This window comes from Neovison vison, chromosome 8 (genome assembly GCF_020171115.1).
Source record: "Neovison vison isolate M4711 chromosome 8, ASM_NN_V1, whole genome shotgun sequence".
NCBI classification, from domain to species: domain Eukaryota; kingdom Metazoa; phylum Chordata; class Mammalia; order Carnivora; family Mustelidae; genus Neogale; species Neogale vison.
In genome coordinates this window covers 58222583-58240348 of record NC_058098.1, presented here as the reverse complement: position 1 = coordinate 58240348, position 17766 = coordinate 58222583, and the positions used below count along the sequence as shown (strand labels likewise).

Here is a 17766-nt window from a genome sequence, read left to right as displayed (position 1 = left end):
GACTCTACAATGTCATCGGGAATATTATGTGTCCAGCTTTGCCTCTATAAAGATACCCTATGGCCCAAGTAGGCTGCAATCATATCTACACTTTTGTCAGAAAGTAGAAGGGGGTTAAGTCCAAAAAGGGCACATGCCAGTTGTCTATCAGTCTGACGAAGCTTGCCCAGCCAACCTCTGCCCACCTTCCGTCTGGCAATCCATAGTTCCAGGGAGGCTAGAAGTTTAATCTTTTAGCTGATCCCGTTGCTGTTGGGAGAACTGGAGAATCCTGATAGGCAAATAGCAGTCTCTGCCACAGAACCTAAACATTTTCACTGTCTGAGACTCTTCATCAAGGGAGAGACTGAAATCAAGATGATAATTTTCCAGAAAAAAATTCCTAACGAATGTGGGAGAGAATAAGGTCAAAAGCACAGATGGACACATCTTCAATGGAGACTGAATGGAACAAAAGGAGAAGACAGACCACCGTGCAGGTATGGGGTGGTAAGACTAGAAGCCACGGGGATTCCTCGTAGCATGCAAGTGACAAGGTCCTATGGAGGTCACTGAGTTGTGGTGGAAGGGGGTCGGCGTGCAGAAAGCAGAAAGCCTGGACCATCTGCTGTATGCATATAAACAGTATCAAAAATGCATGTTGAAAGCCCCATGTCAAAAAGGTTATATTTATGAGTAACAACCGGTTTCCATAAGCAGGACAAAATCATTTCATAGGAACAGGTTTCTAAAGTAGGCAACACAGTCACAACGCATTTGGCCTGTCACACTTGAAAAGCATTTTGTCAAAATCTGGCCTCGTTACATAAGAAAACTGAATCTAAAGTTGGAGGTAACGAATAACAAAAAAAATTTAGGCACCAGTGACAGAGGACACCCTTCTTAACCTTTCTTTCGTAACTTTCCTAAAGTGCCTTTTCTATGCAGTACAATTTTTCTGAAGTACTTGTGAGCCTCCCACCCTGGAAGCTGTGTGGCAGATCCCTGCTAAAGCAATGCTCTGTAACCTTGGGGACTGAGGGTATAAATTTAGGCTTGCAATGAGATAGGCGTATACAGCTCACTGACATCCTTTCCTTTCCCTAGAAATAAGGAAAATAAGGGAGAATCAATTATATTTAATTATATAGTCTTACTCCACTTCACTTCTCCCAATTATCACCCCAACCTTCCAGAACCATTTCTGACCAATCACTTAAGAAAGGGCTACCTAGCATTTACTTAACCCCCTTTCCCATAACCCTTTCCTCTGAACACTGGAAGACAGACTCTAGGTCTCCTCCTTGTTTGCTCTCCCTGAGCACTGTATGTTTCTGCTGTGGAATTAGATGAACTCAGTGCTTAAGCATCAAACGGTATCACCTTTGTCACATCACAAATGCTCCACACAAAATAGAAAATAAGTATTATGGCAGGGTCTCCCAAAATTAACTTACAGAAATCTGCAGGTCAAGTTTTACATCACAATACTGATTTTAAGAGAGAGAGGTTCCTATTTAAATCAAGTTCAGTCAGCATGACCAAATGGCTGCCTGGGACCTCGGTGCCCTGTGGCCAGCCAGGGCTCACCAGCCACGTCCAGAGGCACCCAAGTGAGCGCTGAGCTCACACTCAGCCCAGCAGGAAGGCAAGATGATGAGGCAGTTTTCATACTTATACAGATAAAACTGGCATAATGAATAGTGAGAACTATATCCTGAATGGGCTCCTGTTTTCCATCATGGTGGACACAGCCCCCCAGTCTGCTCAAGCACTGTTGTCTCAAGAGCTGCTGCGCACTGCAGTTCTCAGGCAAAGGCAGTACTCAAGGTTTCCACCTTCATTCTTCCCACAGCATTTCATTTTAATGTCAGCTAACAACAGAAAATCAAAGAAGGCAGCTCTCCCACAAAACCCACAGAACTAGCATGCAAGTGACAGAACTGACCATATGGGTATCAACCTGCAATTAAAAGTTCACAAAAAAATCCTTCAAAGAAAAATGTTACACAGAGTACATTTTTAAAAGCAGCGCTGACTCTCGTGTGTAGAAAAACAAATATTTACTAACACAGACACTTCTGACAGATAAAGTGGGTCATAGCTGTTTGTTACTCTTTGAATTACAGCAAAAATAAATTTTGTAATATAACCTGAAGGAACTCCAAGCCCTCTCTAATTCATATTTTTAAGATTCAAACCCACATTAAATACTATACCATTCAACATAAACATTAGAGGATATTTCCCCAATTTTCCTGTTAATGTCAATTTGAGAAGAAGTGTTAAGTACTAAGAGGATTCTAGTTCCAAAAATACCTTGATGCTTTCTACTAATTAAGATACAGCTTATGTGTTTATTATCTGCTTACAAAAAAGAATTTAAGGTGGCTTTTTACCATATCTCAACAGTCTGAGACAAAAACTATTCTGACTAGGAAAAAACACTTAACCAAAAATGGCAATAAACTGGAATCTTTCAGTTACTGCTTCGAAAAGACAAGATTTTATAAAAATCACTGCCTATTTCTCCTAATTAGGACCAATACTAAGATTTTTCCCATCAATCATTCCTCTAATAATTCTGTTGCCATCCTTACAAAATAAAAATAAATGATAATGTAACTACAAGGCTTAGTTTGCAATTTTTCCACTGTAAACTTAGTCACATTATTTAAAAAACACCACATTCCCTCTTATGTAGTTATATGTGGACAAATGGTGAACAGACAGTTTTATTGCTTAAAATATAAGTGAGGAAAACAGAGACATCTGCCATACCAAGAGCTGATTTTTATTTTTTTTTAAGGAAAGGTTATTAATTTAAAAAGTGAGTTCTAAGAAACATAATAGGACTCCCAGCAATGACGATTTCTGAGATCTATGAGATGTGAAACATAATTATAAAAAGACTAAAAGCCAAAAAGCATCTTTACTTTTTCTTTTTTAAAAAAATCCAGAGGATTTGTCACACGAAGGAAGTCTGGCACATTACCGAGGCCATAGTCTTAGTCATCCTCAGAATCACTATCCCTTCTTGTGGGGATGGAGCACCGCACCGAGGATAGCAAAGCGTCTTCAATTGGTTTCTTAGGGTTTTCCTCCAAGTCTGTCTTGATTGCTCCAGACTCTGACAGTTTCCACTCCAACTCTATGTGATAAAGAAAAACCAAATTATCTAAGGCATGGGACCCTAACCCTAAACCTCAAGCCCATTAAGCCAGTTTTTTAAAAATAGAAACTATGCAGTAACATTTGATGATAATTTTAGTGCTATAATTATAAGGTATCTAGAAGGAAAGTAATAAATCAGACCTTTAAGAAGGAAAATAAAATACTTACACTTTTTCAGAAGAGGAGATCAAATGAGATACTATATATATATTTGAATTATGGCAACTAAAATAAAAAACAAAGACTAAACCTATCTTATAATGACTACAGTTTCTTGACTTGCAAACAACTTCCCAGGGAAGATCAGGATGAAACATTTAAAGGAAATACTTTTCACACCCCTGCTGGCAATCCAACCATTAAATCTAATTTTAGTTAACACAAGGAAATTCTTGGGCCTCAAGTCCAGCATGAGTCAAAGGATAAATGTATGATGTATGATGACATCCTAGAATTTATGCATTTGCACCAAGTAATAAAGACAGTACCAAGAAAATAAAGAACTAGTGACTAAAGCCTTGGTTCCTGTATGTCACTCTCTCATAATCAATGAACTCCACATGGGTGTGAGACCGTGTGAAGAGAAATCAAGGGATGTCTTTTCGACTGCAGAAAAGACTCCAGGCAGAACTAAGGACTACATGAGACATTCTACAGTGAATAGTTTAAGTGAATGGTTTAAGTGATACTCTGCTAATTAGGCACCTCCATTAAGATGTGACAACCAATTTTATTTAAGCCATATTAATTTAAAGTTCTCCATGGAGACCAATAATACCAGTATTTAAAGTTCTCAATACTCGGTTGAATGTTATGAAAATTCAACAAATTTCTTAAAAAGAAAAAGAAAAGAAAGAAAGAGAAAAACCTTAATTCTGATTCTTGACTCAAGAATATATTTAGATCCACCATTCACATGTATCAGTTTACGTATTAATGTTATTGTCCACTTACACGCAGTAATCATTATTTTATAAGTTCACTAATCCTCAGATAAGACTTTCTAGAGATAAAGACAGGACCTCCTATCCTACAACCATCTTTCCCCTCATGGTACATTCAAAAGAGCAGAGTAAGATGCAAACATATACTTCATTTGAAATGCAGTATTCCAGGCGCCTGGGTGGCTCAGTGGGTTAAAGCCTCTGCCTTCGGCTCAGGTCATGATCTCAGGGTCTGGGATGGAGCCCCACGTCTGGCTCTCTGCTTCGCAGGGATCCTGCCCCCACCACCCCCACCCCGCCTGCCTCTCTGCCTATTTGTGATCTCTCTCTCTCTCTCTGTCAAATAAATAAATAAAATCTTAAAAAAAAGCAGTATTCCTTTGAACACAGTATTCCTTTGAACTGTTATAACGTGTGTTTCTCTATGTGCACAGATGTGAATACTTATCCCAGGTGAGTATCTTATGTAGTTATATAAAACAGTATTTAAAGTCATATTTTAATACGTATTTTAATACATGTTTTTAAAGAACAGCTGGACATATTATTTCAATAATGAGTGACTTAGAAGGATGCCATGGGTCTCAGGTTCTCTCTTTCATGTTATATGTGTGTACATATTTTGACACTCCATGTAACAGGTAAAAAGGAATAAAACAACACATCCTTCAGGAATAAAAGAATACATCCTTCAGGTGTTAAGAGGCAGAACTCAAACTTTTAATTTAACTTAAAAGCTACTAAGATATTCAACTGAGAAAATATTCCCATAGGGGTGCGTGTGTGTATATATATATGTATAAAAAACTAGTCCCTCTCTCTCTCTCTATATATATATATGTATACATACAAACACACACACACACACACACATATATATATATATAACCATCAAAGTATGTTTGTGTGAATTTTTTTCCTTTTTTTAAAAGATTTTATTTATGGGGAGGGGCAGATTGAGAGGAAGAAGCAGACTCCCCCATTGAACAGGGAGCCCGATGTGGGGCTCAATCCCAGGACCCCAGGATCATGACCTGAGCCAAAGGCAGACACCTAACCAACTGAGCCACCAAGAAGCCCTTTTCATGTGAATTAAGCAAAAAACGAATGTTGAGATCTTGAACTATAACTCAAAACGTATCCAACTATAGGGACAAAAAAAATATATTAGACATTAGTATTAAATATACATACTTTAAAATCCAGTGTGCCTTCTTTTAACAGAATTATTAGAGCCCAGTTATAACTGCCCCCAATGATTCCTTTAATGAGAGATCAAATGTGCTTCTTGCCTTTTAGCAGTCAGTAGCATGGGGCAAAGGTGATTTTCACAAATCATCACAACACACGTCTCTTCGAATCATCCCCTCATCATCTCTAACACACACTTGTCATTGCTCATGTGCCCTGGACCATCTCAAAGAGGCCCTTACCATCTATTGTCAGGTTCATGCCACCAAACACCAGAGGTCCAATAAATTGAGCCTTGATATCACCTTCAAGGTACACAAATATTGTAGGCAGATTCCTATCAGGATAATTGGGTATGCAGGTTGTTGAAATGGCTTTAATAAATTTGACATCAGGAAACTTCCTGGCAAGTCCACTGAAGTGCTGATTTATGAGGGCACAGAGGGGAATGCTGTAAAACAGAAATGGGAAACAATGGTGAGAGAGAACTCTGTAAAACAGAAACAGAAGCAACTATGATTCTGCATTGATACAGGGCAATGCTCAACTACCCTTCTACCTCAGTAAACCCTCATAATAGCTTCACAAGTGATTCTGCTATTCCATCCAGGATGAATTAACACTTTTTTAAAAAATTCTGTAATATATTCAGGGAAAATGAAGAACTCAAAATCCAAAATCCAATCTAACTTGACTCAATAAGTCAGAAAAACAGCTTCAATGTAAAAGAGAATTGTTTTGCCCATCTATATGAGAGAATATTCAAGATTCAAAAGGTGTGGAAAAGGTCAGAAAGCACTTCCTGCTCTAAAAAAACTTCTACAAAAAATAAAAATAAAAAAATAAAAAAAACTTCTACACAAGTACAGTAGGAGAATACAGCTGGAACTGAGAAGCAGTGGAGGGCCACTGCATCACTTGCCTGGAACAATTATTACAAAGGTCACCCCTGACATCTATGAGAATGATTCACTACATGGAATTTTGAAATGCCAGTTTCTCTAGAAGGATAAATAAGGAATTCTTTTTCAGTAAAAGCAATCTCCATTGCTACAATATAACAAAGGCATTCTTTTTAGTCACAACTATTAATTTTAAAGCCTGAAGACAAAAATTAGGCATTAGGTTTGGGCAAATCAGTAACAAAGCACATCACTAGTAAAAAACAACACAAAACAACAAACCTCCAATGTGGATTAGGCCCAAGACATCCAAGACATAAATTCAAATTAACATTTAAGGACGGTGCATAAAATCAGCTCACCCTTGTTTGTAAAGGTGCAAGATTACCCACAAGCCGTCGCCAGCCTTGGTAACTTCTTGAACATAATCTTTTCCTGAGATCTCCAAAACTTCTCCAAATTTATTCTTCAGTTGAGTTGCTTTCCATTCAGCCAGTCTTTGCTGCCTGCACAGCACAAAGAGGAGAGAAACCTCTTATACGTACACCCCATACATACACACACACCTTTCAGACAGCAACCTTTATAAATATCCAGGTTTACTTACTTGGCATGTGGCAATAGTCTAAGATGAGTTCACCGAGATCTGCAATATTACTACTTAAATATAGCGCTTTCCGATAGTTATCTAGGTCAGAAAATTAACTTTTCAAAAGACACATTTTAGTGCCACACTAAAAACCAAAGAGTCCCTCTGCAGGGCACTAACCTGTACATTTCAATAGCACGTTCATCTTCCTCATTAAATTCATCTTCATTATCCTCCAGCTCTTCCAAAGTCATATCTTCATATGTTTTCACTGAATGTGGTTAAGTTAGCAAAAAACAAAAAATGTAAAAGATGAAAAAACTTGCATTTTGTTTTCCCTCCTTTATTTTTCTCCTAAAGATGTGCATGCAACACCAAGCCAAAATAAAACTCATTCACCAAACCCAAAATAAAAAATACTGAAGGTCTTACACGAGTAAGAAAGAACTTGAGGGTATTTTAAAAAGATAAAACCATGTTGACCAAATGCAGCAAGACTGACCCTCCCAGTGCCGTACCTATTAAGGATATGAACGAGAAGTTTCCCAAGTCTATAAAACAAGAGAGTTGTATTTGCCCTAACACACCTGGTTTACTCTTCAAGCACATATACCATGGACTGCTGTAGTAACAGTTCTATCTCTAAGGACAGGGGTGTCCCCAACAGACCCCTCCTAGAGTTACAAGGATTATTGTCTTGGGTGTTCTCTTGTGAGAGGTAGACAGCTCTTTTTTTTTTTTTTTTTTTAAAGATTTTATTTATTTATTTGACAGAGAAATATCACAAGTAGGCAGAGAGGCAGGCAGAGAGAGAGGAGGAAGCAGGCTCCCTGCTGAGCAGAGAGCCCGATGCGGGACTCGACCCCAGGACCCTGAGATCATGACCTGAGCCGAAGGCAGCGGCTTAACCCACTGAGCACCCAGGCGCCCAGTAGACAGCTCTTTTAACCAACAGCTATAAAATCTCGACTTGGTTTTTATTGCCGTAAGTATTCTTGTTTCTTGACGTCAAATCAGATTTTTGCCTCCCAACCCCAATTCTATCACTATACAAACTGCTCTATGCAAGGTCAACAATGACCTCCACTTCCTAACCGATGAGCAGCACTGATCCAACTTAGCATTGCCTCCTCTTTGAAAGATGGTCCTCCTCTGGCTTCCGGGATAGGATGCCTTCTCTCTTCCTACCTCTATGGCTGCTCCTCCTTTGAACCTTTGCTGATTTGACTCCTTTTTTATCCTTTTGCCTCCTTTTTTTAAATCTATGCCCACTCCTTTGGTGATAGCATTTCATGCGATCTTTATGCCTCCAGCCCATATTTCTCTTATTTAGAGAAAAACATAGCCAACTGCCTACTTGCCCTCTCTCCTTGACTAATAAAAATTTCAGTGTTTCTATGTCCCAAATAGAGTGCCTGAGCCTAGCTCCAAACTGCTGTTCACCAAGCCTTCATCATCTTGGCTGGTGGTAATGCATTCCCTTCAGGCTGCTCAAGCCCAAAGCCTGACAGGCATCCTTCACTTACTTTTTCTCACACCCCCTCACAGGATCCACCAGCAAATCCTGTGGTCCTACCTTCATATTATTTCCAGATCTGACCACTACTCACCCCTTCCACCACCCCCATGCAGGCTGGCTAAGCCAGTGGTAGTTCTTGCCTGAATTACTGCAGCAGTTTCCAGACTAATCTCCTTACTTCCTGACTTGCTCCCCATCTTCCATACTTGGAAAGGGAGGGTGCTGTCAACATGTCAATCCTCTGTTCAAACCGCCAGTGACTTCTACCCAACTAGACATAAAAGCCAAAGTCTGTTAAAGAAACAAGGTCCTCAGTGGTTTGACCCTTAGCTGCCTCTCTGAACTTACTGTTCCTTCCTAGTCATACTGGCTTCCTGGCTGGTTCTCCAACATGCTCTTCACTCACTGAAGTAGCTCAGTTCAACTCCCTCACATCTACTCAAATGTCACTCCTAGTGAGGCTCTGTCTGACTCTCAAATTATACTCACCCTTCCTCCACCCCTTCCAGGCCATTTCCCTGCCTTATTTTCCTATATTTACTTATGTATTGTTTATTGCTTGTCTCTCTCACTAGACTATAAGTCCCATAAGGACAGGGATTTTTGTCTGGCCTATAAACAGCTAAAGCCCCAAAGCTTAGCATAACACCTGACAGACAGTCATCTTTCAATCAACATTCACTGCATAAATGCTTTCTAGTGAACCCATCTCTAAATTAGCTCTAACGTGTAGGAAGACAAAAGTACTTGTCCCTGTGATCAACGGGGCATTAAGTCAAGACTCAGAAATATTTTCTTCAGGATTATCATGTGCTCATCTGACACAGACAAGAAATTGTAGAAATTCTACAGTCCAGGAAGTTGAAGGTTAGAGACCGCCTGTGACTCCCTTGAGGTCCCAGAAATAGTGTCCATCCCAGAACTCCAGTCCCTGTTCCCAATTCCTGCTCAGAGCATCCTTCTACCAAAGCAGTTAGAGGCTTAGAAAGTTGTTTCTTAAGCCAAAGAGAAACAAACCTTAAAGAATATAAGCAATCTTACCAATTGACTGCTGAAGGACTCGCTGTTCTTCTTCTTCTGCCTCCTTTTCCAAATCTTTCAAACTTTCCTTTGAGGGCAAGATGCCCTTTTTGCGTAAGATATCATTCCACTCAGTATCTGCATTGGGGTCCTAGTGGAAGTAGACCAAGAATACTCTGAGTGCCAAGTCCACTATGAAGGGTGCCATGTTGGGGAAAGGGCTGAATGGGAAAGTTGGTAGGCAGAGGAATGCAAACCAAATTATTCTGTGGCCTATTTCTGAGAAAGCGTCAAAAGAGCCACAGCCCCTATTCTTTTCCTGTTCTCCACTCCACATCACCCTCCCCACATTGGACACACACCCAAGAACTAGTCTTGGGTAAAAATCGGGATATAATGTGCAAATCGGCATCAATGCTCACAGCAAGGCTCTAACCTGGCTTCTATTCGATATGTTTATGAATGACTCAGATTGATTCATTCAACAGATGCTAAGTACTTATGGCAAGTGCAATGTTCAACTGGTTGCTGACCTAGGGAGTTACAAGGGGTCTTTATTCCAAGGATAGGCAGGGATATTCTCTCAGAAGTGGACATTTTATCACCACTGGAAGCCGAGAAGGAACCAGATGTGAGGAATGAGAACTTAAGAAATTACTCTCAAGGCAAAGCGACCAGCAAGTACAAAGGGTCCAAGAGCAGAGACAGGAGTATCTCAAAGTTCTAAGTGGCTGCAGTACAATCAGGAGAGACTGAAGCTAGCCTGACAAATTCTCTAATGGTCCAAACCTGAGAAGGAGAACTGAGACCCCGTGGGTCAGCTCTCAATGTCTAACACGTACTGAATACTGGACGCTGGGCACTCTTTGAAGCCCTATACCTGTACCTACTTAGTTAAACCTCACAACCAAGGAGAGACTTGACATTTATGAAGACAGTGCCATCCTAGAACAAGTCAAATTTACCAGGATCAAATGTCAGAAAGATAAATGTCAAAGTGGGCTCTCGCTCCCAAAGCCAGCTAGCCAAACTGGTTTTGCATGGCTTGGCAGGAACCCTGCTAATGGACCTGGTTTGGAATAAGAAATCAAGGAGCCCTGTGGAAAGGGCATTAGGACAGCCAGGCTCCAGCCCAAACTCCATGTCACTGTCTTGCTGAGATATATCAAAAGAAAATGAACAGAATCCTTTCAACAGGGTGCTCAGGGAAGACCTTTGCAGAGATGACATTTCAAAGCAGGGTCCTGAAGGATAGAGAATACAAAGGAGGCCAGGGCAGCCCTGGGGCTTCCTCTTCACCATTTAAGAGTGCCTAGCTTCTGGCAGTCACACTGTATTTGTAGATGCTTATCCTCTCCAGCTGCCAATGCCTAATACTCCAAGCAAAGGTCCACTAACTCCATTTCTCATCGGCCACTTAGCCAGAGACGATTTAATCAGAATTCTGGACTACAGTGAGGTCTGGAAAGTAGCAGAATGACTTTGACAGAGGGTCCTCTGACAATGACAGAATTTAGCTGTCACAAATTTTTGTTAATTACCATGATGTCTTCATTTTCTTTCACTTTTAGTCCAATTCCATTAGAAAATCCCTGATACCAAAAAAGGGGGACAGGGGCGCCTGGGTGGCTCAGTGGGTTAAAGCCTCTGCCTTCGGCTCAGGTCATGATCCCAGGGTCCTGAGATGGAGCCCCGCCTCGGGCTCTCTGCTTAGCAGGGAGCCTGCTTCCTCCTCTCTCTCTCTCTTTCTCTCTCTCTCTGCCTGCCTCTCTGCCTACTTGTGATCTCTGTCTGTCAAATAAATAAAATATTTTAAAAAGGGAGGGGGACAAAACTAGGGGATTTCGTTTTACCTACTTTAAGACAGAAAGTAATTAAGGTGAGGGACCCTAGGAATGAGCTTTGGGAGCCACAGAATCGGAGACGGAGAACACCTCTACCTGAACATCAATGTTGGGGGTTAAAGCATTCAACTAAACCCTCACCCAGCTCTAAGTGTAGTCAGGAACACAGGTTCCGCCACTGTTCTACGTTCTGGCATGTCCAGGCGGGACCCCTCCCTTCTTCAAGCCTCAGCTTCCATAGCCACAACGTGCCCATAACACACCTGCCCAGGAGCTAAGATAATTAAGGAACAGGAAGTAAATCTGTCAAGTGGGATGCTGCGAGTCCTTCACAGACTTCACGGGATCCGACCTTAACGACAAGCGGCCGCCAAAGACAGACCTGCGGGTGAGACACACAGCGGTGGGGAGACCCAGCCCGCAGGTCCTGGCCGGACCACGCCCGCCCTCTCGCACGGCGCCTGCGCTGGGCCTAGACTCGCGTGGTATTTCGCGTGCCGGTGGCGCCCGGCGCTTAGCACAGTCCCAGCCCAGACGGTCCGTCGCTGCCACAGACCCAGCGGGGCAAACGAGCTGCGGTGGACTCCAGGGCTCGGACCCCCAGGTTCTTTACCTGCATCTTGTCTAAAATCGTTCAACCCAGGACTCAGCAGCGGCCCCGCCCCTCAGCTCTCTTCCGCGCACGCGCGCAGCCGTCACCCCGCCTCTTCTCCCAGCCCGGCCTTCGCCCCGCCCTCTAAGAGTGAGCAGGGCGGAGCCAGGGAGTAAGTGAGGCCGCTGAACCTGTGCCCACTCCTCAAGAAACCCGGCAGAAAAAAAAAAAAGAAAGAAAGAAAGGAAACCCGGCAGAAGTTATGCGCATGCGCATTGGGGTGCCTCCTGGGTCGGCGTCGCTGGCTTCACGTGACCCGGAGCCGATTCTCTGTACTACCTTATTAGGGCAAGTCTCCGTGATTGAAAAGGTGGAACTGGATGGAGGACGCGCTCGGCACGGTGAGCCAAGTCCTGCCGCAGACGCATTCCTAGTAAAACAGGGCCTGGCTCAAGAAGTCTCAAATAGAAATGTGTTTCAGTGATCCAGTGTTATAATTAAAAATGATGCAGGGTCATCATTTACTCGCTATCATTTCAGCGTCTGATAAGGCAATTAATTCATAAGACATATTCATCAAGAGCCTAATATGTGCCAGACACTATTCTAGATTCTGCGGATACAGCAGTGATCACAATAGAAAAAACAGAAAGTGAAAGTCATTCCATCTGGTTAAGCCTCAGGCAGTCCAAATTTGCAGAAGTGCTTAGTCCTATCCAGGCACACAGGAGGCTTGAGTAAAAATCAGCAGAATCTGAATTGTAAAATGCAGGGGCTGGGCTCCAGGCTTCTGCCTACACAGCACTCCAGTTTGAATTAAGAAAGCGATACCCCTCCAGGGACACCTGGGCTAACTTGCTGCCTCTCAGCAGTGAAGCAGACACAGATACTAGCACATCCAAACGCCTGTGGCGTAGGCTTACGGCTCTCAACTTTGGTCAAGTATTACAACCACCTGGGAACCTTCAAACACTGCAGTTATGCTGAAGCTCCAACCCCAGTCAAATTAAACTCCTGGAGATGAAACCTGGAATTGGTATTTTTGTAAAGATTCCCAGGTGTCGCTAAAATACAAAACCATGGATAGTGAATAAAGTGATTCCTTGAGGGCAAGGAGCTTTGATTTTATAATTTATAAGGATTCTTAATATTTACCTAATTACCACAGAATTATGGTCCCCAGAAGCATCTGTTTATTCATTTATCTGCAGCAAACTGAATGAATTGTCCCTGGTCTTACTACCAAAATCAGGACCCAGACTAGTTCCTGGTGGATTTGGTTCTATGCGAAGCTTGGCGTCCCCTCCAGAGCTGTAGAGTGGGTGCTGCTGCTACATTCTTTCTTCATTCCCAGCCCTAGTTATTTCCTGATCCCTCTCTCCAGAGACTGACAAGCCAAAGTCTCAAACTCTACCACCTCCTCTGTAGAAATGTGCCTTTCCCACTTTTGTCAAAGACTCTTCCATTACTCTAAATCACAGTCTCTCCCCGCTCCCTAAAGACCTCTCTGTCCATCATTCCATTCATCACTCTTGGATCTGGAGAAAATAATTAGGGCTCAAGAGAAAAAAAAAATAGAGCCATAAGAATTGGAAAAGAAAAGAATTGGAAAATAATTTTGTTTTTAGGTCATATGACATGATAGCATACTTGGAAAACCTGATAGAATCGAGTCTTAAATTCATACTACAGTATGAGAGTTCTATATAGGATCAGGATATAAAATTAACCTACAAAAAATAGCCTTTGTATTTACAATAGCAAACTAGAAGATAGAGACACTAATTACAATAACAACAGAAAAGAAAAGAGCACTTAGGAATAAACTCAAAGAGTATACAAAAACCTACATGGAAAAAAAACCTGCATGGAGAATATTATAAGACATTTCTGAAAATACGAAAGTAGACTTGAACAAATGCAAGAAATCCCTCCTTTTCAGATTGGATGACTCAATATCACAGAGATGTCAGTTTTCTCCAAGTTCATGTGTAAAATTTAACACAATCTTAATCTTAAAACCCCAATATTTTCTGAGGCTAGACAGGTTGATTCTCAAGTTTTTATGATGAAATAAACAACAAGAATGGCAGACTAAGGGAACAGCCAGCCTCTACCAGATATTAAAACAATGTGCTATTGGTACGTGAACTGACAAATAGATCAATGGAGCAACATGTTCAGAATCAATCTACAAATAGAGCAAGTATGTACAAATATTAGTGTATGCTGACATCTTAGTCTGCTGGGGGAAGGGATAGAGTTTTTAATACATGGTATTGAGGCAATTGGACAGCCATTTGAAAACAGATAAAATTGGATATGTATTTCATTGTGTATATCATTTTAAAAATTGAAAACTAAAAGTGCTAGAGAAAATAATGAGACAATTTCTTTATAACCTGAAAGTGGAAAAAACCTTTGATGACAATTAGTAAAAATCCAGGAAATCAAGTGAAAATATGACAGATTTGCAACTCTAAAAAATTGTAAGAAATAATGAACACCAACCACTATCTTTGGTGTAAAATAAAAGATTAAATAATCTTTTATTATTAAAAGATATATATATATATAATATATATATATCTATATATATATATATAATCTTTTATATATATATAAAAGATTAAATAAGAATACATATGGGAGGGACACCTGGGTTAAAGCCTCTGCCTTCAGCTCAGGTCATGATCCCAGGGTCCTGAGATTGAGTCCCACATGTACGAAAGCCTGCTTCTACTTCTCCCACTCCCCTGCTTGTGTTCCCTCTCTCACTGAGTCTCTCTTTGTCAAATAAATAAATAAAATCTTAAACACACACACACACACACACACATACACACACACACACATTTGGGGGCACCTGGGTGGCTTAGTCAATTAAGCTTCTGACTCTTGATTTTCACTCAGGTTGTGATCTCAGGGTTGTGAGATGGAGCCCCACATTGGGCTGCATGCTGAGCGTGGAGTCTGCTTAAGATTCTCTCTCCTTCTCCTCCTGCCCCCTTGCTCATGCTCTCTCTCTTTTTAAAAAAAAAAATGTGTATATATTCATGTTTGCTTAATTTTGCAAAAAAGAATCACAGAAAGAGGAAATCAGAAATTAATGAAATGGCTAACTGTGGCAGTGAGACGGGGTCGGGGTAGAGATGAGGTGGTAGCAACAGAAAATTAGGAGTGAGAATGCTCAAATATACTTTTATTTAGGGCCAAGCAAGTTTTATGGAGCCTGAAACACTTTCAATCTTTGAGGATCTCTTTAAGAATCTATCACTTATATGAGGAATCTAAAAAAACAAAAACAAAAGTTCATAGAAAAAGATAAACAATCTTTTCTATAAGGAGAAAAGTTTTTTCCTTTATTCTTTTTTTTCTTGTACCTGTATGAGAAGATGGATGTTAGCTGAATCTATTATGGTAATCACTTCACAACATATGTAAATCAAACCATCCTGTTTTATCTCTTTAATTTATGCAGTAATGTATGTCAATTATTTTTCAATAAAACTAGAAAAACTATAGGAGAAAAAAGAGTGTAAAGGGGTCCTGAGACCCCATTTGAAAGATTTTGAAAATGTTTCGTTAGGGATTAAATGAGATTATCTCCTAGAATAATGCCTACACAGAATAGGCATTCAAAAAATGTTTTCTGAAAGGACATTGACTGTGATATGGCAAGAACAGTAAGTTTATTATGTTATCTTTCCTATTCTCTTAATTTGTTAATACAATATAAAAGTAACACAATATAATAAATAAAAATATACAAAGAAGGAAGAAATAAAGTATAATTTATGTGTTGAGTAGAGATTGGCCTATATAAATATTATAATGATGTTTGACCAAATAAAAATAGAAAGTTTAAAAAAATAATAAATTATGCATATAAAAGTGGGCATAAAGGAGACATTTATTTAGAATAGAGAAACAGTAACAAATTACCAATTTTAAATAGCTGACAAATACCATAAACATCACAAATCTAGAGAAATAACATAATATTTCTATTAATTAACTCTGACCCCTCTATCTGATATCATAGATTAACTTCTGGCATGTGTATATTGTTGGGGAAAGAAATCTCCTTCTCTACCCCACTTCCCAGTGTTATTCTCCCTAGTTTAAGAATTAAATTGACATGAGACAGATTAACAGGACAAAAATCAATGTTGTATTAAGTGCACATGAAGCCTCAATATTGAAATTGGGACCTGAAGAAATGACCAATGTCCCTGCCCTCCTTGAAAATGATTGCCAGTTTTTACACATTTTGGAGCAATAGATAGTAAATTTTATAAATTTTATACATTTTATGTATTTTTATACATTTGGACACACAGATAGTAAATTTGTAAGACGTTGACAGGACAAAACAGATTTGGGGGAGTTTTCACTAGTAAGAAATTCTAAGCAGAATTAGGGCTGAGATAGAATAAAAAGTAGCAAGGCTGGGACACCTGGATGGCTCAGTCAGTTAAGCATCCAACTCTTGATTTCGGCTCAGGTGATGATCTCAGGGTCATGAGATCCAGCCCTGCATGGAGCCCAGCATTAGGCTCCATGCTCAGCAGAGTCTGCTTGAGATTCTCTCCCTCTGCCCCTCCCCCTGCTTGAGCTCTCTCTCTCAAACAAATAAGTAAATAAATAATCTTTTAAAAGTGTAACAGGTTTATTCCCACAGTTTTCTCAGCTTTAAAGTCCCTATCTCTGGTGATAAGGATGTCATCTTACTTCTCAGCATAAGGTTATTTTTCATATGGGAGATTTATTTCCTGCTCTCGAGGGTATAAAAGAGGTCTGAGTGTTCTTGTACTGCCTGTTTCCTAAGTAACTTTTACTGAAAATAATCAATATGCCAAAGGGGCTCATTTGGGTACAGCCTGCCCTTAGCCCCTACAATATTAAGCCCTGCCTCTACCAGAACTAACTAAATACCTCATTCAAAGATAGTCTTCATAGGGCTGCCTGGGTGGCTCAGTCTATGAGCATCTGCTTTTGACTCAGGCCATGATCCCAGGGTCCTGGGATCAAGCCCTGCTTCTCCCTCTCTCTCTGCCTGCCACTTCCCCCACTTGTGTGCACTCTCTCTCTGTCAGATAAATAAATAAAATCCTGAAGAAAAAGAAAGACTCCATATATTACATTTATATCATATTTTATGTCACCTGATGTTCACTAGCCCTGCAACTTCATGTCACATCACTGGGTAAGAGGCCAGTATTCCTGGAAGTCATTTGTCTGCTGGCTGGCCAGCAGTAACTATGGGTGGAAATAACTCCAAGTACATAAATGTAGATCAGTAACTATATCCCCCATTCAACTTTCCCTTAGCCAGATTCCAAAAATATGCGTGACTGCTCTAACACCGTCTGACAAAGAGATGTCACCGTGAATACAACTGACACGTATGTACACTGATACTATATGTTGCCTTGGCAACTGAAATACTACAGGCAGAGTGGGGATTTTCTAGAATAGTGAACAACTTGGTAAAATTCCAATCAAAACAAAGTATAGTCTTCCCTCAGTTTAAAAAAGAATTGCTGTCCTAGTAAATTTGGTGTGTTCCTAGAAATATTCAGCTAAAACTGGACAAAAATATATGCTTAAATTTAAGTAGGCTTCACAGCTATGTGAAAGTCCTGTGCCTCGTAGAACATCTAGCTTTCCTGAGCCCCATGGATGCCAGCAATATTACTCTCCCTATTCAGTCACTGAAGTGACCAAAAAAATTCTTGGTAATTTCTGAGATGTCCCCTAGGGGCTGTCCCTGCCTTCTTTGGAAATGATTGCCAAAACCCAAACTTATCAAGCTGACATATTCAAAATCAAGTTCATGAATCCTAAGGTCAAAAAAGAGGACATTTCTTTTTTTTTTTATATTTTATTTATTCATTTGAGAGAAAGACAGAGAGAGCACAAACAAGGGGAGAGGCAGAAGGAGAGGGAGAGAGGGTCCCACTGAGCTGGGAGCCTGACATGGGGCTCAGTCCCAGGACCTGGAGGTGA

At 40.5% G+C, this 17766-nt stretch overlaps 1 protein-coding gene across 1 annotated transcript; it reads right to left on the bottom strand.

Moving 5' to 3' along the window:
- Positions 1-2752: 2752 nt before the first annotated feature.
- On the bottom strand, positions 2753-11881 carry PDCL3 (phosducin like 3). The gene is made up of 6 exons (XM_044263671.1): positions 11776-11881; positions 9340-9469; positions 6960-7050; positions 6553-6696; positions 5531-5739; positions 2753-3130 (listed from the first exon to the last, which is right to left on the bottom strand). The coding sequence occupies exons 1-6, from the start codon at positions 11779-11781 to the stop codon at positions 2988-2990; spliced, it is 723 nt and encodes a 240-aa protein (XP_044119606.1). The 5' UTR covers positions 11782-11881; the 3' UTR covers positions 2753-2987.
- Between the last annotated feature and the right edge of the window lie 5885 nt (positions 11882-17766).

Coding starts and splice junctions, on each gene's coding strand:
- PDCL3 (XM_044263671.1), bottom strand. Junction 5,740..6,552: donor TTGCACCTTTACAAACAAGG/GTGAGCTGATTT, acceptor TCTGTTTTACAG/CATTCCCCTCTGTGCCCTCA. Junction 3,131..5,530: donor CATGAACCTGACAATAGATG/GTAAGGGCCTCT, acceptor TTTATCACATAG/AGTTGGAGTGGAAACTGTCA.